The sequence below is a fragment of the Lagenorhynchus albirostris genome, chromosome 1 (assembly GCF_949774975.1).
Source record: "Lagenorhynchus albirostris chromosome 1, mLagAlb1.1, whole genome shotgun sequence".
In the NCBI taxonomy this organism is placed as follows: Eukaryota; Metazoa; Chordata; class Mammalia; order Artiodactyla; family Delphinidae; genus Lagenorhynchus; species Lagenorhynchus albirostris.
The window spans coordinates 117,440,307-117,466,797 of NC_083095.1; the positions used below are offsets into that span (position 1 = coordinate 117,440,307).

General features: G+C 36.0%; 1 protein-coding gene across 6 annotated transcripts in view; it reads left to right on the forward strand.

Moving 5' to 3' along the window:
- MINDY2 (MINDY lysine 48 deubiquitinase 2) overlaps positions 1-26,491 on the forward strand; it is a 116,020-nt gene that overhangs the window by 29,098 nt on the left and 60,431 nt on the right. For all 6 annotated transcript variants that reach the window (XM_060150913.1, XM_060150919.1, XM_060150928.1 and 3 more), the window contains exons 4-6: positions 5,332-5,490; positions 12,606-12,708; positions 18,915-19,057. In XM_060150913.1, coding sequence (XP_060006896.1) covers positions 5,332-5,490; positions 12,606-12,708; positions 18,915-19,057 — 405 coding nt within the window. The remainder of the gene's footprint in view (positions 1-5,331; positions 5,491-12,605; positions 12,709-18,914; positions 19,058-26,491) is intronic.

Below are 26,491 nucleotides of genomic sequence, written 5' to 3' on the forward strand. Positions count from 1 at the left end.
TTCTGTGAATGTGGTTTTCCTTCCACAGGCTGCAGAATTGTAGTTCTTCTTGCTCTGCTGTCTGCTGTCTTGTGGATGAGGCTGTCTAAGAGGCTTGTGCAAGCTTCCTGATGGGAGGGACTGGTGGTGGGTAGAGCTGGGTGTTGCTCTGGTGGGCAGAGCTCAGTAAAACTTTAATCCACTGGTCTGCTGATGGGTTGGGCTGGGTTCCCTCCCTGTTGGTTGTTTGGCATGAGGCGACCCAGCACTGGAGCCTACCCGGCTCTTTGGTGGGGCTTATGGCAGACTCTGGGAGGGCTCACGCCAAGGAGTACTTCCCAGAACTTCTGCTTCCAGTGTCCTGTCCCCACAGTAAGCGACATCCACCCCCTGCCTCTGCAGGAGACCCTCCAACACTAGCAGGTAGGTCTGGTTCAGTCTCCCCTGGGGTCACTGCTCCTTCTCTTGGGTCCCGATGTGCGCACTACTTTGTGTGTGCCCTCCAAGAGTGGAGTCTCTGTTTCCCCCAGTCCTGTCGAAGTCCTGCAATCAAATCCCGCTAGCCTTCAAAGCCTGATTCTCTAGGAATTCCTCCTCCTGTTGCTGGACCCCCAGGTTGGGAAGCCTGACGTGGGGCTCAGAATCTTCACTGCAGTGGGTGGACTTCTGTGATATAAGTGTTCTCCAGTTTGTGAGTCACCCACCCAGCAGTTATGGGATTTGATTTTATTGTGATTGTACCCCTCCTACCATCTCATTGTGGCTTCTCCTTTGTCTTTGGATGTGGGGTATCTTTTTTGGTGAGTTCCAGTGTCTTCCTGTCCATGATTGTTCAGCAGTTGGTTGTGATTCCGGTGCTCTCGCAAGAGGGAGTCTCAGTGGATTTTTGGGCATATTCTTTGTTTTCTCTTTTTACACCCTTTTAAAAATGTAAAAACCATTCTTAGCTCACAGCCTTATTTGACCCACAGGCCGTACTTTGCTGATCTGTCTTTTATGTGAATCTATATGCAATGTAGAATGAAACATAGATATCATTCTACACACCTATGTAGAATGATAACTTGGTATTTTCCTTGAAAAAATTGACTTTCAAGTGAATTTGTTATTGATTTATCTTTCCTCATTTGTGTACATTTTACAATTAAATTATATGTAGGAAACAGTTCAGCAGAAGATTTCTGGGGTATGTCATTAGGACTAAATCTGCTGTTTCATAGTTTCAATGTGTCTACGTTGCTTGGCACGTTCTTTAGAGATACTATTCTGTAATATAGGAGGGGACCACTGGGCTCAAAATTATTGGAGCTGTAAGAAAGCAAGCATAGCTTCATTTTCTTCAGTATTCTTCCTTTGTTTGACAATGGAAGGCAAGAAGAAATCAGGTTCTTACAGTGGAAGAAGTATCAGGCAGGGAAGAAACAGATATCATTGGAACCTTTATGTTTACTTTCAAAGTAACCCTTACTACATACTTTCACCAGTATCCAAATGGCAAAAAGAAAACAAAATTCATTTCGGTATTGCAAAATTTCTTGAATTTGAATGTTCAAATAATCTAGTCCTAATAAAATGGAAAAGCCAGTATGTTGCATTGCATCACTGTGTAAGGTAGGCAATCCATAGCTAAAGCCAAATAGGTATGCTAAATCATTTAAATTCTATTGGAATTTGTAGCTTAAAGCAAGGATTTCTAAACATTTCTCACAATGGAAACTTCTTTTCAAATGAAATCTTAGGCTAACCTTCAATATATAAAATCAGTAAATATTTTATAAGTATAAAGTGTTATGGTTAAATTTATATCATTTATTTATCAAACTTGTATCATTTCTTATTGAAATCAGCAAGGCTATTATGATTAATACAAAAACTTGAAATTAGAAATTATGGATCACAGTTGCAGTTTCACATTAACCTCAAAATTCATTTTACTTCTGTTGCACAGTCTTGAGAAAATCTTTTTTATTTATTGATTCATTTTTTAACATCTTTATTTGAAGTATAATTGCTTTACGATGTTGTGTTAGTCTCTGCTGTATAACAAAGTGAATCAGCTATATGTATACATATATCCCCATATCCCCTCCCTCTTGCGTCTCCCTCCCACCCTCCCTATCCCACCGTTCCAGGTGGTCACAAAGCACCAAGCTGATCTCCCTGTGCTATGCAGCTGCTTCCCACTAGCTATCTATTTTACATTTGGTAGTGTATATATGTCCATACCACTCTCTTACTTCGTCCCAGCTTACCCTTCCCCCTCCCCATGTCCTCAAGTCCATTCTCTACGTCTGCCTCTTTATTCCTGTCCTGCTCCTAGGTTCATCAGAACCATTTTTTTTTTATTCCATATATATGTGTTAGCATACGGTATTTGTTTTTTGAGAAAATCTTGAGTGATGAGTATTTGCAAATGATATCAGCACTTTGTTTCAAGTCTGTTTTGCAGTCTCAGGATATGTTTCCTTTAAGGTGATCTAGACTCTTGAAAAATGATTGGAAGTAAAGTTTTGCTTCAAAGTTGAAACAGACACTAACAACCACTTGCATTTCTTATAAACATGTTAGACAGAAAGTACCCTGCATTTAAAATAAGCTCTAAAACTATTTATAAGGTATTGTGATTGCATTACCATTAGTTTTGAGAATAGTATGTACCAAGCTGATAAGACTGAGTCTAAGCTGGTGCTTAATGTTCCACAGGTGTGATGTAACAATGTTCTTTTTGTATAGTTTTGTGTGAGCAGAAATGTTTAAGCCTAAATTTTAGAAAGACCAATGCAGAGCTGAAGTCTTCCTAATTAAAAACCCTTTTACCAGAAATCATAATATAAACAAAGAGCGTATTTCTTTCAGTTTTGCTTAATGATGACAACACAAGAAAATACTGTGTGTGTGTGTGTTTATGACAGGTTTTTATATGACTGCAAATATATTTTTAAAATATATCTTATATTTAACTTTAAAATTTCACCACGTTAACAGTACCTTTAAGAAAAATTCTAAGAAACAGTTGAACTACTGGCTTAAAGGAGTAGTAATCCTTTCTTGTAAGCACCCATTTGGATTCAAGAACAAGATGGCAAAATACTCTTTTTAACTCTTTGTTTATAAATTTGTTTATTTTATCAGTTTTATTTATGGATATTATTAATTGTATTAACTTAGTTATTTTAACATTTTATAATCTATTAAAAATGTAGAAGATACATAAAGGTATAAGCTTGAGTCCAGGAGCTGTTAGAAATTATACTTCCCCCTGAAGGAAACTGGATGACTGGCAACTAAGAATTTAACAAATAGCAGAAAAAAATCAGTAGTATCAGTGGTAGAACTATAATCCTACAGTGGCTCATTATTGTTGCTATTTTCTCACATTCATCATTGCTATGGCTTTAGGAAAAGTTTTAAAACACTGAAAGGAAAAAAATGTGAGCGGATTGTTTTCAAGGGTTCAACTTTTAGGAAGACTGAGAAAATATATTGTTTTGGGGGAATATAGTTATTAGAGGTGAAACTGACAAAATCCAAAGAGTATATAACAGTGTTATCCTGTTATAAATTCTTCATTCATAAATTTAAAACATTTGAATAATTTGTTTTCAGTCTGTATAGTCTCTTAGCATGGAATTTTATAAGTTAATTGGTAAAACAGAACTTTGTTATTATGACCTAAATTTGTCCATCTGAGATTTCAGTGAGAGTCCCTAATTTTAATATGAAAGGATTTATTTAATGTTCACCCTTTCTACTATAAGCCCTCCAGTAGGCTATAGTCTGCTCCTGTTTTATATCTTTAGTGTGTAGCACAGTGTCTGATTAACAGTAGGGATTCAATAAAATTTTATCAAATTTTATATATTGGTTTTTATTTGTTCCATCAAATATACCCTCTAAATTATGTCCATATTTAATATATTAAAACGTTTAGAAAAACATGTTTTAAAATAGTCTTCATTACACACTTATATGACCGTGTTTATTGAGAAAACTGTTGTGGACAGAACGATTCTTTAATTTGACCAACAAGTCTGTGTGATCCAGCCTTTATCTCAGACTTCATCTCCCACCATTTACATTGATACATAATTATTACCCAAAGTCCATAGTTTACATTAGGGTTCACTCTTGGTGTTTATACTTTCTTTGGGTTTTGAGAAATGTATAATGACATGTATCCACCTTTATAGTATCCTACAGAATAGTTTTCACTGCCGTAAAAGTCCTCAGTGCTCTGCCAGTACATCCCTCCCTCCTCCTAACCCCTGGCAACCACTGATCTTTTTACTGTCTCCATCGTTTTGCCTTTTCCCACTGTGTCATTTGGAATCATACAATATATTTCAGATTGGCTTCTTTCACTTAGTAATGTACATGTAAATTTTCTCCATGTCTGTTCATGGCTTGATAGCTCATTTCTTTTTCTTTCTTTTTTTTAAATTGTGGTTAAAAAACATAATATAAAATTTACTCTCTTAACCATCTTTAAGTGTATAGTTTTGTCGTGTTAACTGTATTTATATTCTTGTATAACATCTCTAGGACATTTTCATCTTGTAAAACTAAAATTCTATACTCATTGAACAACTCTTCAGATCTCCCTCCCTCCAGCTCCTGACAACTACCATTCTACTTTCTATTTCCATGATTTTGACTACTCTAGATATCTCACATAAGTGGAGTCATACAGTATTTGTTCTTTTGCAGCAGCTTATTTCACTCAGCATAATGTCCTCAAGTTTCATCCATGTTGTAGCATGTAATAGTATTTCCTTCTTTATTTTTTTAAGGCTGAATAATATTCCATTGTATATGTATACTATGTTCCCTTTATCCATTTATCTGTTAATAGACATTTGAGCTGCTTCCACCTCTTGGCTGTTGTGAATAATGCTACAATGAATATGGGTGTACACATACCTCTTCAAGACGATGCTTTAAATTCTTTCAGTTCTTTTAGGAATATACCTAGAAGTGGAAGAGGCCTTCCCCTTTGACTAGAAATTTTGTCTTTGGACTTCCTGGTCTAAAAATAGGTCCCTCACCCCTCTCACTCTGTACATCCTTATCCTGTTCAATTTTTCTTACTAATACTTGACTTTATAATTTATGTATTTGTCTCTCATAGTAGAATGTTAGTTCCATGAGATTAGGAACTTTGTTTTATCCACTATTTTATCATTAGATCTCATACTAGTGCCTGGCACATAGTAGGTACTTAATAATAAAAATTGAAGGAATGAATAAATTGGATAAAATGGAAAATTTGTAGTAAATGTGTCTGCATTTAAATATCTTTTTTGTTGTTGTTTGATTTTCCTTATTTTTTCTCTTCCCCTTTCTATTTTTCAGAATATGAGTGATGCTATGGCAGTACTGCACAAACTACAGACAGGCTTGGATGTAAATGTAAAATTCACTGGTGTTCGAGTGTTTGAATATACACCAGAATGCATAGTATTTGATCTTCTTGATATTCCTTTGTACCATGGATGGCTAGTGGACCCTCAGGTAAGTAGAAAATCTTAAATTATATGAACACAAATATAGTAAAAATCTATTAATTTGGCAAATTAATCTAGATTTATATTTTCTGATACTTATATTTTTGTGCTTTTACATGAAATTAGCCACATTGTGAGGTTAAGAGCACAGTCCTCCAGACTGCTAAATCTGCCCAAGACTTCTGCCTATAATTTCATGGAGTTAGAGGCCAACTACAAAGCTGAGTCCACATCCTCATCAACACTTGTTATTGTCTATCTTTTTGATTACAGCCATCCTAGTAGGTGTAAAGTTGTATCTCATTGTGGATTGTTTGCATTTCTCTAATGACTAATGATGTTGATCATCTTTTCATGTGCTTATGAGCCATTTGTATATCTTCTTTAGAGAAATATCTGCAGATCTCTTGCCCATTTTTAATTGGGCTATTTGTCTTTTTGTTACTGGGTTCTAAGAGTTCTTTGTATACTTATATAAAGTATGTAAGTATAGAGTATATAGTTTTAGTGCTTAATTTAGGAGTATGATCCATTTTGAGTTGATTTGTATATATGGTTTGGGGAAGGGATCCAACGTTATTCTTCTGCATGTGGATATTGAGTTGTACCAGCCCCATTTGTTGAAAAGGTTATTCTTCCCCCCAGTGAATTGTCTTGGCAGTCAGAGTGATCTTTGTGAAATTAACCCTCCCCTTTATCCCTGCGCCCTACCCTTTTCCTTAAAAGCCTCCAGTGTAACTAAAGTAAGATACAAAATCTTTTTTTTTTTTTTTTTTACTTTTTATTGGTGTATAGTTGATTTACAATGTTGTGTTGGTTTCAGGTGTAAAGCAAAGTGAATCAGTTATACATGTACATATATCCACTCTTTAGATTCTTTTCCCATATAGGCCATTAGAGAGTACTGAGTAGAGTTCTCTGTGCTATACAGTAGGTTCTTATTAGTTATCTATTTTATATATAGTAGTGTGTATATGTCAATCCCAATCTCCCAATTTAACCCTCCCCCCACTTTGCCCCCTGGTAACCATAAGTCTGTTTCCTCCATCTGTGACTCTATTTCTGTTTATTTTAAATTTTATTATTTATTTATTTTTGGCTGTGTTGGGTCTTCATTGCTGTGTGTGGGCTTTCTCTAGTTGTGGCAAGTGGGGGCTACTCTCTGTTCCCACACGCGGGCTTCTCATTGCAGTGGCTTCTCTTGTTGCGGAGCGCGGGCTGTAGGCGTGCAGGCTTCAGTAGCACACGGGCCCTAGAGCACGCAGGCTTCAGTAGTTGCGGCGCATGGGCTCCGTAGTTGTGGCTTGCAGGCTCCAGAACGCAGGCTCAGTAGTTGTGGCGCACGGGCTTAGTTGCTCCACGGCATGTGGGGTCTTCCCAGATCAGGGCTCGAACCCGTGTCCCCTGCATTGGCAGGCGAATTCTTAACCACCGCACTACCAGGGAAGTCCTTTATTTCTATTTTGTAAATAAGTGCATTTGTAACATTTTTTTAGATACTGCATATAAGTGACATCATATGATATATGTCTTTATCTGACTTACTTCAGTCAATATGACAATCTCTGGGTCCATCCATGTTGCTGCAAATGGCATTATTCTGTTCTTTAAAATAAGATACAAAATATTTATTAGAGTTTTTTTTTTTTAAAGAAGATGTTGGGGTAGGAGTTTATTAATTAATTAATTTATTTTTGCTGTGTTGTGTCTTCGTTTCTGTGCGAGGGCTTTCTCTAGTTGTGGCAAGCGGGGGCCACTCTTCATCGCGGTGCGCGGGCCTCTCTATCGTGGCCTCTCTTGTTGCGGAGCACAGGCTCCAGACGCGCAGGCTCAGTAGCTGTGGCTCATGGGCCTAGTTGCTCTATGGCATGTGGGATCCTCCCAGACCAGGGCTCGAACCCGTGTCCCCGCATTAGCAGGCAGATTCTCAACCACTGCGCCACCAGGGAAGCCCCTTTATTAGAGTTTTTATGATATACTGCGTGATCTAGACTCTGCCTCCTGTCAAACTTCACCTCATAATTCTCCCACCTTTTTACTACCCTCCAACAACACCAGCTGCCTTTCTATTTTTCAGACATACCAAGCTCATTTCTAGCTCGGGTTTTTGTACTAGCTGATTGCCCACTGTGGAGCACTGTTTTACTACCCTAACACATTGTTCTCCCAGATCTCCCCATTTCTACTTCCTCATTATTCAGGTCTTAGATCAGATATCACCTTGTTAGAGAGACCTTCCCTTGTTGAAATGAGTCACCCTCTTTTCCCCCAGTCATTATCTAGAATTATTATTTATTTATTTACTTGATTGGCTCTCATCTCCCAGTAGAGTGTATGTTTTTGGTTTTTTTAATTGATTAATTAATTTATTTCATTTATTATTATTTTTTGTTTGGCTGCGTTGCGTCTTCATTGCTGTGCATGGTCTTTCTCTAGTTGCAGCGAGCAGGGGCTACTCTTCGTTGCGGTGCGCAGACTTCTCATTGTGGTGGCTTCTCTTGTTGCAGAGCATGGGCTCTAGGCATGCGGGCTTCAGTAGTTGTGGCATGCAGGCTCAGTAGTTGTGGCTCATGGGCTCTAGAGTGCAGGCTTAGTAGTTGTGGTACACGAGCTTAGCTGCTCTGCAGCATGTGGGATCTTCCCGGACCAGGGATCGAACCTGTGTCCCCTGCACTGGCAGGCGAATTCTTAACCACTGCGCCACCAGGGAAGTCTGAGTGTATGTTTTATAAGAGCTGGGCTCTTATTTCTCATTGTTAAGAACAGTGCCTGGAACATAGTAGGTTCTCAATAGATATTAACTGATGGAATGAAACATGCATGCATGCATTATGTATAGGGGAGGAGAGATCATAATAGCAAGGATTTGGTAGTGTTTCTTCATCCCTGTCCTTTGGTAGAAGTAACTGGTATTCTGGGCAGTGAAAGGGTGGCTTACTGTAAGCAGGGCATCTGTATTTTTTTTGGCACTCTGTCTCTGAGAACATCACTGAAAAGTCTAAACATGTCCAGCATCTGAAACCTCCAAGGTGCGTCATGTTGGATCCTGGCAGATGGCAATGCCAGGTAGCCTAGATTCTTGAGGAGGATGAACTTATGACCTAAGGAATATAAGCCTGAGTTTTAAAAAACTGGACTCAGATCATCCCTCTGACGGTATGTGTAGCTACATATTGCCTGGCAAACAGTTGAATTCATATGCTTAAAGAAAAAAAGGTACTCTAATACGGGACAGAAAATTTTCATCGGACTTTTCTGGTCTACACAGTGGTTTTCAAACTCTTCGGCCTGAGAGCTGTGCTTTTTATCTATTTTACTTACTTGTTTTGTGACAGAAGGATTCTGATGCTGAGAAAGAAAAAAGAACAAGGCAAAATTTGAAATCCATAGGTCTCTATGAAATATCTCTTAGAACTGGCTAGTTCTTTGTATTATGATTATGTGTACTGCAAATAATTATCTTGCAAATAAATGTCATTTTCTGGATGGTGGGCCGGCACCATAGTTCAGCCACGGGAAGGTGTTTCTCCATTATTAATTGATAATTAACTCTTTAAGAGCAGCATTGGGGCCTTCCCTGGTGGCGCAGTGGTTAAGAATCCGCCTGCCAAGGCAGGGGACATGGGTTCAAGCCTCGGTCCAGGAAGATCCCACATGCGGCAGAGCAACTAAGCTCACGAGCCACAACTACTGAAGCCCGCATGCCTAGAGCCTGTGCTCTGCAACGAGAGAAGCCACTGAAATGAGAAGCCCAGGTACCACAACAAAGAGTAGCCCCCACTTGCCACAACTAGAGAAAGCCCACGTGCAGCAACAAAGACCCAACTCAGTCTAAAATAAACTAATAATTTTTTTTAAAGATCTTTTTTGAAAATAATTAATTAATTAATTAATTTATGGCTGTGTTGGGTCTTCGTTTCTGTGCAAGGGCTTTCTCTAGTTGCAGCAAGCGGGGGCCACTCTTCATCGCGATGCACGGGCCTCTCACTATCGCGGCCTCTCTTGTTGCGGAGCACAGCCTCCAGACGCACAGGCTCAGTAATTGTGGCTCATGGGCCCAGTTGCTCCGCGGCATGTGGGATCTTCCTAGACCAGGGCTCGAACCCGTGTCCCCTGCATTGGCAGGCAGATTCTCAACCACTGCGCCACCAGGGAAGCCCCTCAACAAATTTTTAAGGATTTAAAATATATGAAGTACAGAATAGCCTCTGACCACAATGCAATTAAACTAGAAATCAGCAGAAAAAACAGTAGAGACTGTCTGGATCAAAAAATCATAATGAAACTTAAAGTATATTTTAAACTACACAACAACTAAATATCAAAACTTGTGAGATTTAGCTGAAACAGTTTTTTTTTTAGCTAAAACAGTTTTTAAAGGGGTTTTTAAAGCCCTAAAATCGAATATTAAGGAATAATGAGACTGAAAATTAATGAGCTTTATATCTATCTTAAGAGCAGAAGTATTAAAATAGAAAATAAATATATAATAAAGAAGATTAACAAAGCTAAAATTCTTCAAAAAGGACTTGAAGAGACACTTCACAAAAATGGATACCCAAATGACCAGTGAACGTATGAACTAGTCATCAGGGAAATGCAAATTAAAACCTAAATGAGATACGACTACACACCCATCAGAATGGCTGACATTTAGAAGTCTGACAATACTAAATATTGGAGAAGATATGCAGTATAGAGAATTTTCATTCCATGCTAATGATAATGTAAATTGACTACCTCCTTTGGAAAGCAGTTTGGAGTTATCTAGTAAAGTTGAGGATAAGACTCAAGAATTTGACAAGGCAAATTCCCTAGAGAAACTAAATTTGTGAAACAGGATAAATGTACAGGAATGTTCATAGCAGTATTATTTGTCATCGCCCCAAACTGAAAACAACTTGAATAGCCATCAAAAGATGAATGAATAAATGTATTATAGTATATTCATACTATGGAATGCTATAGTACAATGGAAACAAAGAACAGCTGCATACCACTGCATACAACTACCTAGTATGTTATATTTTTGCTTATTTGGTTTATTGTTTGTCCTTTCTCTAGAATATAAACTTTATGAAAGCATAGACCATCTATTTTATTCACTGCTGAGTCTTCAGTTTCTCTAAGAGCACCTGGTGCGTGCATAGTAGTGCATAGTGCAGTAGTATGTGCAGTAGTCCATAGTAGTGCAGTAGTAGTGCAGTAGTCCATAAAAGGCATCCAAATGAATTAATTGTGCAGTAGTAGTGCAGTAGTCCATAAAAGGCATCCAAATGAATTAATTGAATGAAATATTAATGTAGAGATCCTGCCTATGAAATTTGAAATCTTTGTATTTTTCATTGCTAGTCTATAGTAGTACAACTGATTTTTATATATTGATCATGTATTTATTATTCTAGGTGTATTTTTGTGGATTCCTTAGGATTGAAAATTCAGTTCTTTGGAAAGACAATGAAGTTGAGTCACTAAAGAAAATTGCTGTAATCAGTAAAGGTGTTACAAAAAATAATGAAAATTTAAAGGGATTGTGCTCTCAAACTGCTTCTTAAGGGTCTAAGTTTTCATTTTAAATAAATGAAAACTGAAAGGCATATTCTTTTGTGTCATTTACCTAGAATCATAGCCAAAAGATCCACTTTCAAAGAAACGGCCTTATTTGGCTTCGTATCAGAAGGTTGACAAGTGAATACATTTGTGTGTTTTAAGCTAACATGAACTGTTTAAGATATGTATGTAACATTTTCCACAGTTTCCTGCTTTAATTTATTCAATTAACTGATCTTCAGCCAACCGTCAGTCCCACTTGGATGGTTAAGAGGCTTTTACCATCCTTGAATTTTGCAGGAACAACAAAAAATTATAACCTAGAGAAGTTGTTCTTAAATTTTGCTAGGCAGCAGGAATGAAAACTTAGGCACTTGAGAAACAACTTGAGTTTTGAATTCTTTTAGCTTTTTAAAAAGCTCCCAGTTTGAAAACCACTGTCCTTACTATTGTGCAGATCTGTCAATTCTTGTGGTATTCAGAGTAGATATTCATGAAGATCATTTGGATGTGGAAAAAAAACATGGCCTCTCTTATTTTTTATTTCATTGTATTAATTTGTGTTAATTAATATATTAATTAATAAAGTACATTTAAATAATTTACAAATAAATATATTTTAGGGATGGGAGGGCAATCAAAGTAAGTTTAGACAGCAGATATCTATTTTGCTTCAATAGTAAAAGCAAAGTATATGGAAGGAGAGTAGAGATGCCCAATTTTATTTTCTTATACCTTAAAACTTTGAATTTATTTTTCTACTGTACCTTTACAGACAAAGATCAAATAAGAATCATGAGGCAAATATTTTCTCTTATTAATATATATTAACTTTTGTTTAGGGAAATAACATTAGTTATGTCTGCTCATATCTCCACTATGCTAGAAACTAAGTAACAAATAAAATGGGAAACCCTGTTTATGCCATAAATTAACATCTTTTAGATTTGCCTTGCTTTACAATCTTTTTTATAAATTTTTAAAATTTTTATTTTATTTATTTTTGGCTGTGTTGAGCTTTCTCTAGTTGGGGTGAGCGGGGGGCTACTCTTTGTTGCGGTGCATGGGCTTCTCATTGCAGTGGCTTCCTTTGTTGCAGAGCATGGGCTCTAGGCCAGCGGGCTCAGTAGTTGTGGCTCGAGGGCTCTAGAGCGCAGACTCAGTAGCTGTGGCGCACAGGCTTAGTTGCTCCACCGCATGTGGGATCTTCCTGGACCAAGGCTCGAACCCGTGTCCCCTGCATTGGCAGGTGGATTCTTAACCACTGCGCTACCAGGGAAGCCCGCCTTGCTTTACAATCTTAAGAAATAAAATTGCATATATTAATTCCATTTTATTAGTTATTGCATAATTGAAATATGGCTAAGCAATATTGTTCATAATATGTTATTGTGAACCATAAACAAAACTGGAAACTGTTGGGTGTTAATTTTAGTGCTGATTTTCTTTTTTCATAAGTAATACTTTTATATTTAGTATTATATTAGAATAAAACCCTCAAGAGTTATATGGGTTTCTTTGTTATTGTTTTTAATTTTATCATGATTAGTGAGACAGTCATTTGTTTTGTAGATTGATGACATTGTAAAAGCTGTTGGTAACTGCAGCTACAACCAGCTAGTGGAGAAGATCATCTCTTGTAAGCAGTCAGACAACAGTGAGCTGGTTAGTGAAGGTGGGTGAGTGTTGCTATTATCTGACTTATTCTTGGCAAAGTAACTTGTCTTAAAATTTAATGTCTTCTAAATGTCTTAAATACAACTTCTAAAAAATAAAAGTGATTCTACCTATGAGAATTAAAAGAAGTAATTATTCATAGAGGTACCAGTGAAAGGTTTTTCCTAGAACCCTTTTTATTTGTTTTGTAAAATCACTCCTGGATTCTAATAAAAGTCTTTGGAATCACTTGCTATCTTTGATATAATCAGTTACCCAGGGGTTACTGATAATTACTCTTTTAAAAAAGGGTTATTACTTGGGAGTACTGAGGGAACTTTATAATTCATCTTGAACACTTCTGTTGACTGAGATGTATATTATGGTACTCAAGTGTTCATTTTAGTAGAGTTCTACCTTATATTTCAGTACAATATAGTATATTAAAGCTCTATTCTGGATCAGAGTACACCTTTGATCATCAGTTTCCCTAATCCTTAGCTAAAATTAAAAATTGCTAAATTCATCAGCATAGAAGTGTTTTTCATGTGTTTGTTTGTTTGTTTGTTTAAGCTGTGTTCCAGTCAGTGAAGGGAAGAGCAGATTTGAAACCAGAGTTCTATCAGGAACCATAGCATTTGGGTATAACTTCACCATCACCCACTTCACTTTTTCATAAATATACACAAATACTGAGACTACTGTTCTCCTCAGTTTGAAGTGTTAACAAAAGAAAGAGAAATCGTGAGAAGCAGACACACAGTTCTTTCACATGAGGTATAATAAAAATTTATTATCGTCACTACATTTTAAAAAATTAAAACCAAGTGACTACAAGAGTACCTAAGAACATATAAAAGAAGATGTGTATGTGAATCTCATACTATATTGATTAATAAGAACCCAACTAATTACACTACTCAATTATCCAGAAGTTTAACATGTTTATGCAAGAGGCCAGTAGCAGGAAAATACACAGTGTGTTAGTTGAGGCTCATCTAGTCTTTTACTTGCAGTAAACACACAGATATTCAGCAATATTGATCATTGATTTGTGTGACGCCTCTTTCACTACAACCTAAGGCAGCAAAGTTTAAATTTTAGGGGAGAGAGGAGCAACAAAAGTTGTTACAAAAAATGTTTTCCCTCAGTTGACAAAATTCCACTCACTAGAACTTTCCATTCTTTATCCAAGCTCTCATTACTGTAAATATTCTTAGAAAGCAGGCTATAAAGAAAGTATCCATCAGTAACTTTCAGTATGCTATTCAATAGTAATTGAGAGAACAGTAGGGTCCAGAAAGTGTTAACAGATGGAATGATAGCCAATAAGTGATATTTGGATGAATATATTTATAAGGTAAGAAGCTATGGGAAACACTAATGTTGACAGCATTTTCACCAAGCTAGGCTGCAATGTAACAGGGGTAGGACTTATTACACTAGCAGAATGAACAACAACCAAAAAACAGTCCCTTCATCACTTCTCCTTTCTCTCAACGTGATTTTACAACTATTATTATTATTTCTCTGGTATTGAATCCCTGGGATAATAAAAAACTGTAGCTAATTTGTATAGAATTGATAACTTGAGAAGAATATCTTGGTATAAGCAAGTAGGAATCTTCCTCTTTAGTGGTATAGAATTTTCAGGTAATATATATCAGAGCTGATTAATTCCTTGATATATAAATTTCATAATGGTGAAATTCTGCTTATCATATTTCCATACATAGTGAAGGAAAAATTATATATGAAATTCAGTACAATTAAAAAGCTAAACTCGTTTTTTGTTTATAAGAAATTACAAATATGTAGTCTGCTTGAAATAAGTATTCAATCCCAATGGCTACTTGTATAAGGCACTATGAAATCATTAAGGAAATAAAAGGCCACGATGGACATTTTTTCTTTTTTTTTTTTTTTTAACATCTTTATTGGGGTATAATTGCTTTACAATGGTGTGTTAGTTTCTGCTTTATAACAAAGTGAATCAGTTATACATATACATATGTTCCCATATCTCCATTTTTTCTTATATAGCAATTAGCTTTTTTTTCCATTTTCTTCATCATATTTTCTTGGGTATATTGTTCAACCAAAGTAGTCTGCTTTCTTTTTCTGTTTAGCCTACAACTGTAACTTTCCTCCTGAATCATAAAATATCCCAAAGTGGTTTATTTCTAATCTTTCTTTATTAAAAATTATTAAACTTTGGTCTGAGATGATTTTTTAAAAATTCAAATATTTCATCTCCATAAGGTGCAGAATACAAGAAATATGTTTACTATCATTCTTTTTTGATGAAAAAGAAATATTATTTAGTTAATAGTCAAATAGAATTAGATATTCTTTCAACTTCTTTCAGAGAACATTTATTTTTTTCTGGTGGCAATACCTTGTAAGTAAAAGTACAGAAATTTTACATGTACATAGAATATTTATTACTTGCTACCTCTTTTGGATATTAATACTTTTTTGAATCAAGTTATAACGATGGGTTGTGGCATGGCAGCAGAAATCAACAAGGAAAAAAATAGCACAGTACCAGTTTCCAGACTTCATGCTAACTGGTCATTTAATTCCAGAAGATCTCTCAGGAATAATTTCTTCTTTAACAATTGTTTCTAGGTAAAAAAAAATATGCTTAAGGAAATTATTCCAGTATATTCACTTATTCGAGCTCACTTACTGAGCTTTTATTATGTGCCATAAACGCTGAAGATTATAGTTTGAGTTCATATTATTTTTGATTAAATAATATTGATTTCCTTTTCTCTTTATTTTGGAAAAACTCAAACCCATAAAATTGGAATAGTACAATGAATATATGTATCTATATACATATTTGTACATATATATGTTTCATCTAAATTCACCAATTATTAGCATATTGAATTTTTACTTTCTGTATTCACACACACAATTTTTTTCCTAAATCGTGCAATTAATTGCAAATATTATAGCACTTTATCCATTAACTCTCCAATATTTGTCTCCTAAGAACAAAGAATTTTCCTATGTAATCACAATGCAGTTACCTCAGGAAATTTAACATTGATACAATACTATTATCTAATATACTGTTTATATTCAGAATTCCCCAGTTGTCCCAGTAATGCCCCTTATAGCTTTTAAGTTTTTTCAGTGTAAGTTTCAATCAAGTATCATTTAATTATCATATCAATTTAGTCTCCTGTAATCTAGAACAGAAGATCCCTATCCTTTTTTCTTTTCTTTTCTTTTCGGTCTTTTGTGGTATTTACTTTTCTTTATAGTCCAGGCTGGTTGTTTTATAGAATAGTCCTCAATCTGGATTCATCGGATTGTTTCCTCATTAGTAGATTTGGGTTATATATTTTCCTTGGGAATACTACATAGGCGACATTGTGTCTTTCCTAGTGCATCAAATCAGGTGGCACGTGATGTCTGATTATCCCATTGTTGGTGATGTTCAAATAGGATTAAGGTGATATTTACCAGATTTTTTGTTGTTGGAAAGATGCCCTTTGCCATTTGTAATTAATAAGTAATCTCTGATATTATGTTTTGAAACTCCATAATTTGTTTAGTTATGAAAAGTTGAAACTAGATTAGGCTTTTGAATATGCCACTAAAATCACACAGGTGTCACTGTTTACAAGTTGGTAGAAGAATTAGGAAACATTTTTCTCTCTAAGTCTAAATTAGTCTATGCTCTGTGGTTTGGGGAGAAATAGAGTTCAGTTTGCATTTATGATAATCAGCACTACATTTTATAAATTAATACCGGTTAAGTTCCAGTCTTCACTTTGCCATAACTAGTTTTATGTCCTTGAGCAAGTCACTTATTCTCTCTGAATCCATGTCCTGTTCTCTAGAAACAAGCAGCTGAGAAAGACTTCTAGTATTAAATTTTTGAATTTCATACATGAAAGTAACATTGTGCTATATCTCCACTGAATTTTTGTATCTTTTTGAAAGGGTTTTGTAGAGAGTATGTTGTATGAATGAGATATGGGAGGGACATTTAGAAACATCTTTCTGAAGGAAGTGTTTAGTTACATGGATATTATAGACAGCAGTGGTACTTCTCAGCACAGGCATAACGCTTACTTTTTAAATGCTATATAAGAGAAAATGCTTTAGTATATAACTAATACATTCTACTCAATAACTTAGCATTTAGCAAAGTAATGATAATAATTGAGGAGGGGTCTTATTTCTAAATGTATAAAGCCAGGAAGTTGCAAATGAGCTATAAATTTCCTTTGGCTGTGGCCTTCTGTATAACTTTTTGTACTTCCCATCCTACATTACCAATTCCTTGGAATAGTGTGATATATTGGTAACTTTTTACAACCACTTTGCAGCTTGAAGTGCTATGGCTTGACACTAAAAGTGAGGGAGTGGAATAAATCTATATCAGGCAGCTGCCTCTGGCCCTACCAAGTTTCTACCAAGTTTATTTTCAAATTTTTGTTGAGTCATCAGTTTATTAACACAGATTCATCTTTACTCCCTATATCTGCACCTCCCTGCTCACTTACAAAACTTTTTAGAGCATTCTCCTCCCCTCTATTCCTTTTTAAAGAAAGGGAGCAAAAGGAGGAAGGAAGAGGAAGAATGAAAGAGAGAAATATAGGCTTTTAAAATATTTATACAACTGATTCTCATTATTACTGATAGTTATGTTCCATAAAGTTGCTGTGAACACTGAATTAGTGAATACCAAACCACTGCTCATAGGGGAAACACAACATTAGGTTCCTGTGAGCCTCTGGTCACAAGATTTTCATCAACTTATCAATACATAACCTTGTTTTTCGTGTGTTTCTGTTGAGAGACACCTTATTTTTTTTTTAACATCTTTATCGGAGTATAATTGCTTTACAATGGTGTGTTAGTTTCTGCTTTATAACAAAGTGAGTCAGCTATACATATACATATACATATATCCACATATCTTCTGCTATCCTCCCTGTCCCACCCCTCTAGGTGGTCACAAAGCACGGAGTTGATCTCCCTGTGCTATGCGGCTGCTTCCCACTAGCTATCTGTTTTACATTTGGTAGTATATATAAGTCCATGCCACTTAGAGACACCTTGTTTAATATATATTATTGATTCAGTAACATTAAACTTATATCCAACAGCTTCATGCCCGGCTGAAGCTGCAAAAATATGCATTGTCTCTATAAGGCACATCACAACCTTTGTGTGCTTAGGAACACTAGCTTCAGCATTATGCTTGGGGGCCATTTTACACAGTAAAAATCACTCCAAAGAAGCACAGAAATTTCACAAAATGTGATAAATGTGGCATTATATAGAATGTGAAAATGAATTTGTTCACAGTATGAGAGCTGAAACAAGAAGGTGACACACTGTTGCCTATTTTGACTTCAGTGGGGAATGTGTGTGTTGGGTGACTCAATTTTTTTGCTGCTTTGCACATATTCAGGAATGACCCTGAAAGTGCAACAAGTATTGATTTTTGGAGTTATAAATTTTAGATAGTAGGCAAATTAGCGTATATGAACCCGTGTGAATAATGAGGATCAACTGTATGTATAGCTTTTAAATTAAACCCCAGAAGGTTTCTTTATATTTCATTATGTTTGAAAACAGAAGAGATGATTTCTATTTCTGAACTTGGTATATCTACATAATGAGTAGCATATGTTGGAGGAGATTAGGATAAAAATGTTATCAGTTACCCCACTGTTTTCTGTTCAGTCTTATGCCTACTTTTAGTTTTAAGGCAAGAATTGAGCAGTTTGTGAACTGAAAATTATCTGGGATCTTTGTCAAAATCTTAAGCAACTCAATTTCTTGAGGCTACTTTTAATTTCTAAACACCTATCCATTGGGGAAGTAGTTGTTGACTTTTGCTAACCCTTACCTTCTTATTGTTTTTTTGGGTTTTAGTTTTACTGTGTGTGTTTCTTCTATTGCAAGGCGCATGAAATCCTTTGCGGAAGAAGGTGTGGTATAAGTAAATACATTTATTGATAAAAAGAATTTCAGATAACTGTTTCTTTGGCCTGGAAATGTCTATAGACACATCTTCCATCGCAGAATTAGAAAAAAAATCTCCAATTTAGGCAATTTAGGGCCATCATGTTATAGTAGGAGGAGTCTTATTTTGATTGGCCTTTCTTCATAATTGGAACACAATGTAAATAGAAAAACTTTAAAATTTTGAAATTATTCTTCCATCTAATATTATGCATTGGTTCCTAGGCTTTGTAGCTGAGCAGTTTCTAAATAACACAGCCACTCAACTGACATACCATGGATTATGTGAACTAACTTCAACGGTTCAGGAAGGAGAACTTTGTGTGTTCTTTCGGAATAATCATTTTAGCACCATGACCAAATACAAGGTATGATATAGAAATAGCTACTGTTATTCTAAACTAAAGGAGCTTGATTTAGAGATGTCTTATGATCTGCTTCAAAATTTTAGCGTAATATTCTTTAACCATCAAATTATGAAGGTAATAATTAATTCTTTAGGGTGGAATGGATTAGCAATTTGTTACTTAAAATCAGTTTTTTTTTTTATTTAGGTCTCAACTCCATTTTCAGAGATTACTGCATTAAAATGTATTTATTATTTTCTTTCTAAGGAAAAAAAAGATAAGCCCTAATGTTAGAACTAGGATGACTGCTAATGATGGATGTTTACATTTGAGGGCTAAAGGAGTTTAGAGAAAGAATCAAGATTTGTCTTTATGATAGTGTTTCTATTATTAAGTTATCAGTGTGACTTTAAATTCTTTTTATCATGTCACTTATGGCTTTGCCAAAAAAATCTTACTGATTCATCCCTCTTGTTATCTCTTCAATGCTTCCATTTTTACAGCTGCCACCTAATACAGGAGTTTATCAACTTATCTCTAGACTTTTGTGGCAGAATACTCCTCTGATCAGGTCAATAATATTGCAAAAATGTTAGTAGCACCCAGTGCCTAGAGGATAAAAATGCAAGGTATTTTCTGCTATCCCCTTGTGTCAACACTTTGCTTCAGCCATAATGATCTGTCTACTCATTAATAGTCCTCCATCCCCATACACACTTTATGCTTTCCCATTTTGTTTCTTACTCCTAATCCCTATGTGAACATTCTCACTCCTTTTTGCCTATCCAGATTTCACCTATCTTTTAAGAAACATTTTATATACTAACTCTTCAGTAAAGCTACTTCTTCTCTCCTTAAATCAGTGGTTCTCAACCCAGATTGTATGCTAGAGCTGCCTACGGAGCTATTAAAAAAATACCAATGCCCAGAGCCCAACACCAACTCAATTAAATCAGAATGTGTAGAGGTGAGACCTGAGCAACAGTATTTTTAAAATGTTTTCCAGGTGATTTAAATATGCAGCTAAGGCTCTGGATCACTACTCTACCCTTCCTCCTTTACTTGTTATGGGCCATATTGTCCTTACTTTGCCCTTATTGATGAGTACCTAGTTAACAATTTTCTTTCCATGTAAATGTGTCTCATTTTTCTAAATGAAAGTAAGCTTATTGAAGTCAGGAATCTGACTTTGTATTTCCTTCAACACTTTAATCAGTGAATTGCACAAAGTAGTGTAAAATAATGATTTGTTTGCTTATTTAAGAATACTGTATAGCCCTAGCTCTCCTGCTCCCCTGTTAGTTATAGCAAGGGTTTGTTTGTATTGTTCCCATATTTAAGCTAGATGTGTGCTAGGTATGGGCCCAGATTTATCCATATTCCTCAAAAATCTAAGGCCAAAGAACCACAAAATCAGAATTATTGCTACATAATAAATACTGCTAAGTCTTCTCACTTTACCTGATCTCTTTAAGTCCACACTTTATTCATTCATTCAACAAATATTTATTGAGCATGATTATGACTGGGTACTTACTTAGCTAAGTATTAGGACTGCAGCCTGAGCAAGGCAGCTATAGTTCCTGCCATTTAAGGACCTCCTAGTTTGACAAGGGACAGATGTTAAATAATTACATAAGTAGGTATCATTTCTATTGAGATACACTCTGTGAAGGGTACCTACAACATGCTGTGAGTACTTTTATTAGGACTTATAACCTATTTGAAGATGTCAGGAAAAAAGGGGGGGTGGTGCGGTTAACTAAGCAGATGGAACATGTGTGCAGAAGCCCTGAGGAGGGAAATAACCTAACTTTTTAAGGAATTCGAAGAAGGGCTATGTGACTGAAGCACAGAAAATAAGAGGCATGATGTAAGGCTCAAGAGGCATGATGTAAGGCTCAAGAGATAGATATCAGATCTTGTAGAGTCCTAAGTTAAAAGGAGGAATAGGGAATTCTCTGGCAGTCCAGTGGTTAGGACTTGGCACTTTCACTGCCAGGGCCCGTGTTCAGTCCCTGGTCAGGGAACTGAGATCCCACAAGCCATGCTGTGTGGCCAAAAATAAATAAATAAATGAATGAATGAATGAGAGAAACAGACTTTGGTCTCTTGATGGCCTAGTCGTTCTTTTTGTTCTCTCTCTCTCTCTCTTTTTTTTTTTTCTCCACAGGGTTAGGATAGTTCAATTGAGAAAACAACGTCTCTGGCTGTCATGAGTGGTTGTTTTACAACTTTCCAAAATTGAGCTTTAGACGTTCCCTTTTTTTTTTTTATCAAGGCCATATCCCTGACCTGGAAGTCCTTTACTAGTCACCTAGGTATTCGCAATCTTCCTGTGTGGTTGGGAAGGGTGCGCCTCTCCTGGAGCACTTTCTGCATTGGGTCTGTTTCTGGACTGAATATGCATTTCCATGAGATAATGATAGCCGAGAGAATGTGTGTATTCTGCTATTTCTCACTTCTAAGTTTTTCTCAGTAAACCTTATTCTGTAGCTAAACAGTGTACCACTAGTGTGTGTCTCCCTGCCCCTTGTATAACATTAAGGTGTTTTGGACTTTGGGGCAAGCCCCAAGAGCCAGTTTTTTGAAAGGATAAACAAAATCGACAAACTTCTAGCCAGGCTCTCCAAGAAGAAAAGAGAGAAGACCCAAGTAAACAAAATAAGAAATGAAAGAGGAGAATTAATAGTCAATACTGCAGAAATACAAAAAAATCATAAGAAATACTATGAATAGTTATATGCCAACAAATTGGGACAACCTAGAAAAAAATGGACAAGTTTCCATAAACATATAGCTTGCCAAAGCTGAGTCAAAATAATTTGGGGTTTCCCTTGTGGTGCAGTGGTTAAGAATCTGCCTGCCAATGTAGGGGACATGGGTTCGAGCCCTGGTCTGGGAAGATCCCACATGCCGCAGAGCAACTAAGCCCATGCGCCACAACTGATGAGCCTGCACTCTATAGCCCGTGTACCACAACTACTGAAGCCCGTGCGCCTAGAGCCCGTGCTCCACAACAAGAGAAGCCACTGCGATGAGAGGCCCATGCACCACAACGAAGAGTAGCCCCTGCTTGATGCAACTAAAGAAAGCCTGCATATAGCAATGAAGACCCAAGGCAGCCAAAAATAAATTAATTAATTTTTTAAAAAAGATAATTTGAACAGACTGATCACTAGAAGTGAAACAGAATCTGTAAATTAAAAAAAAAAAAAAAAACGAAAAACAAAACCGAAAAAACCCCCTGCAAACAAAAGTCCAGAACCAGATGGCTTTACTGGGGAATTCTACCAAACATACAAAGAACTTATTGTTCTCCAACTATTCCAAAAGATTGAAGAGGAGGGAACACTACCGAAGTCATTCTATGAAGCCACCATCACCCTGATACCCAAAATCACACAAAGACACCACAAAAAGAAATTACAGGCCAATATCTTTGATGAATATAGTTGCAAAAATCCTCAACAAAGTATTAGCAAACTGAATCCAACAATACATAAAAAAGATCATACACCATGATCAAGTTGGATTCATTCCAGGGTTTCAAGGATGTTTCAAACACATGCAAATCAATTAATGTGATGTACCAAATCAGCAAAAGAAAAGACGAAAACCAAATGATCTTCTCAATAGATGCAGAAAAAGCATTTGATAAAATTCAACATCGATTCATGGTAAAAACTCACACCAAAATGGGTACAGAGGGAACACATCTCAACAATAAAAGCCATTTATGGGACTTCCCTGGTGGTCCAGTGGTTAAGAATCTGCCTTCCAACGCAGGGGAGGCAGGTTCAATCCCTGGTTGGGGAACTAAGATCCCACATGCTGCAGGGCAACTAAGCCTGCGCACCACAACTACTGAGCCCCTGTGCTCTAGAGCCCGCATGCCACAACTAGAGAGAAGCCCATGCACTGCGATGAAAGATCCCGCATGCCACAACCAAGACCCAACACAGCCAAATAAGTAAATAAATTTTAAAAATAATAAAAGCCATTTATGACAAACCCGTAGCCAATATAATACTCAATGGTGAAAAGCTGAAAGCCTTCTTGCTAAATTCAGCAACAAGACAAGGATGCCCACTCTCACCACTTCTATTCAACATAGTATTGAAACTTCTAGCCACAGCAGTCAGACAAGAAAAATAAATAAAATGTGTCCAAATTGGAAGGGAAGAGGTAAAATTGTCTTTCTATGCAAGACTCTATACAGAAAACCCTAAAGCCTCTGCACAAAAACTGTTAGAATAAATGAATTCAGTAAGGTAGCAGGATTAGTATACAGAAATCTGTTACATTTCTTTATACTAACAAATATCAGAAAAGGAAAGTAAAAAGAAAAAGTGTTTAAAATTGCATCAAAAAAAAAAAAAACCAACCTAGAAATAAACTTAACCAAGAATGTGAAAGACCTATACACTGAGAACTATAAAACATTGACAAAGGAAACTGAAGAAGATCAAAGAAATGGAAAGATATCCTGTGGTCTTGGATTGGAAGAATTAATATTGTTAAAATGGCCATACTACCCAAAGCAATCTACAGATTTAATTCAGTCCATTTCAAATTACCTGTGACATTTTACACAGAATTAGAATAATCCTAAAATTTATAAGGAACCACAAGAGACTCAGAATTGCCAAAGCAATTCTGAGGAAAAAGAACAAAGCTGTAGGCATAATCTTCCCAGACTTCAGACAATACTGCAAAGCTACAGTTATCAAAACAGCATGGTATTGGTGCAAAAACACATATGGATCAAGGGACCAGAATAAAGAACCCTGGAGTAAACCCACACACCTATGGTCAATTACTCTTTGACAAAGGAGGCAAGAATATACAGTGGAGAAAAGACAGTCTCTTTAGCAAGTGATGTTGGGAAAGCTGGACAGCTGCATGTAAATCAATGAAATTAGAACATTCCCTCATACCATGCACAAAAATAAACTCAAAATGCCTTAAAGACTCAATATAAGACACGATACCATAAAACTCCTATGCCAACAAATTGGGACAACCTACAAAAAATGGATAGTTTCTATAAACATAGAGCTTGCCAAAACTTTATCAAGAAGAAACAGATAATTTGAACAGACTGATTACTAGAAATGAAATAGAATCTGTAAAAGACAAAACAAAACAAAAAACACCCAAAAAACAAAAAAACTCCCTGCAAACAAAAGTCCAGGACCAGATGGCTTTACTGGGGAATTCTACCAAACATACAAAGAAGAACTCATCCTTCTCAAACTATTCCAGAAGATTGAAGAGGAGGGAACACTACCAAATTCATTCTACGAGGCCACCATTACATAGAATAAAACAAAGGGGGAAACATTCTTTGACATAAATCACAGCAATATTTTCTTAGATCAGTCTCCCAGGGCAAAATAAATAAAAGTAAAAATAAACAAATGGAACCTAAACAAATTTAAAAGCGTTTGCACAGTGTAGGAAATCATCAACAAAAAGGCAACCCACGAATGGAAGAAAATATTTGCAAATGATGTGATGAATAAAGGGTTAATTTCCAAAATATACAAAGAGCTCATACAACTTAATATCAAAAAAACAAACAACCGAGTCAAAAAATGGACAGAAGACCTAAATAAACATTTCTCCAAAAAGACATACAGCTGGCCAACAGGCACATGAAAAGATGCTCAATACTGCTAATTATTAGAGAAATGCAAATCAAAACCACAATGAGATATCACCTCACACTGGTGAGAATGGCCATCATCAAAACGTCTACAAATAATAAATGCTGGAGAGGGTGTGGAGAAATATTAATATATGGGAATATTAATATTCCCACTGTTGGTGGGAATGTTAATTGGTTTAGCCACTATGGAAAACAGTATGGAGGTTCCTTAAAAAACTAAAAATAGAACTACCATATGATCCAGCAATTCCTCTCCTGGGCATATATCCAGAAAAAACAAAAACTCTAATTCAAAAAGGTCCATGCACCCCTATGTTCATAGCAGCACTGTTTACAATAGCCAAGACATGGAAGCAGCTTAAGTGTCCATCAACAGATGAATGGATAAAGAAGATGTGGTGTATATATACAATGGAATGTTAACCATAAAAAAGAATGAAATATTGCCATTTGAAGCAACATGGATGGACGTAGAGATTATCATGCTGAGTGAAATAAGTCAGACAGAGGAAGACAAATACTGTATATCACTTATATGTGGAATCTAAAAAATAACACAAATGAGTTTATTTACAAAACAGAAACAGCCTCACAGACATAGAAAACAAACTTATGGTCACCAAAGGGGAAAGCAGGGAGGAGGGAAAAATTAGGAGTATGGGATTAACAGATACACAGTACTATATGTAAAATAGAAAAACAACAAAGATTTACTGTATAGCAGGGGACTATATTCAATATCTGATCATAGCCTATAATGGAAAAGAATCTGAAAAAACATGTGTAACTGAGTCACTTTGCTGTATACCTGAAAATAATACAGTATTGTAAATCTATTATTCTTTAATTTAAAAAATGAAAGAATGATTTCTGGGTTCTAAGCATGAACAACTGGATGAATGATGATGCTCTTTATCGAAACGCAGAACACTGGAACAGAAAAAAGATGTGAACTTTTAGAACTGTTAGAGCTGCTTCTCAGGCATCCCTCCAAGTGGAAATGTTGGTTAAATGGTTCAGGACTGGAATAAGTTTTGTGTACAAATAGGGAGAGGGAGAGTATGAGATTTACAAGAAAAATGTGGAATTGGAAGAAAAGAGAAGGCCTAGGACAGAGATTTGAGGAGTGCCAACATTTAAGGATCAACTAGTGGAGTATAAACTGGCAAAGGAGACAGAAAGAAAAGAACAAAAGGAAAATCTAAAGAATATGGTATCATGTAAACCAACAAGGAGAGAGTGTTTCAAGAAGAATTGGAGATCTCAATTGTTAAATGCTATTGAAAAGATGAATAAGATAAGAACACTTGGGGGGAAAGTGTTCATTAGGGATATGGATTTCATTGATATCTTTTAGAGAATGGTGGAAGCAGAAAAAAAACCTCATTGAATTGGTTAGGAAATGTTTGGGGTCTCAGATACTAGAAATAGATTATAGGCAACTTTTGACAGACAAACAACAGTTTGTCTGTGAGGAGGCACAGACATAATGGCTCATAGCTATAGTAGAGTGTGGAATCCAGGGAAGGTTGTTTTTGTTTAATATGAGAGACTTGACAATGTTAAAATATTGAAGGACTCAATAGAGAGAAATGTTGAAAATTCAGGAGAGGAGATAATGTTAGAAGCCTCCAAGAAGGTGAGAAAGGATAAACATTTTCACAGGTAAAAGGGATTGACCTTTGGTTTAAAAAGAGACCTCTCCATTGTAAAGGAGGGAAAGAATAGGCTATGAGTAGAGCTACAGGTAAGTTTATAGATTTGATGGCAGGAAATAGAGA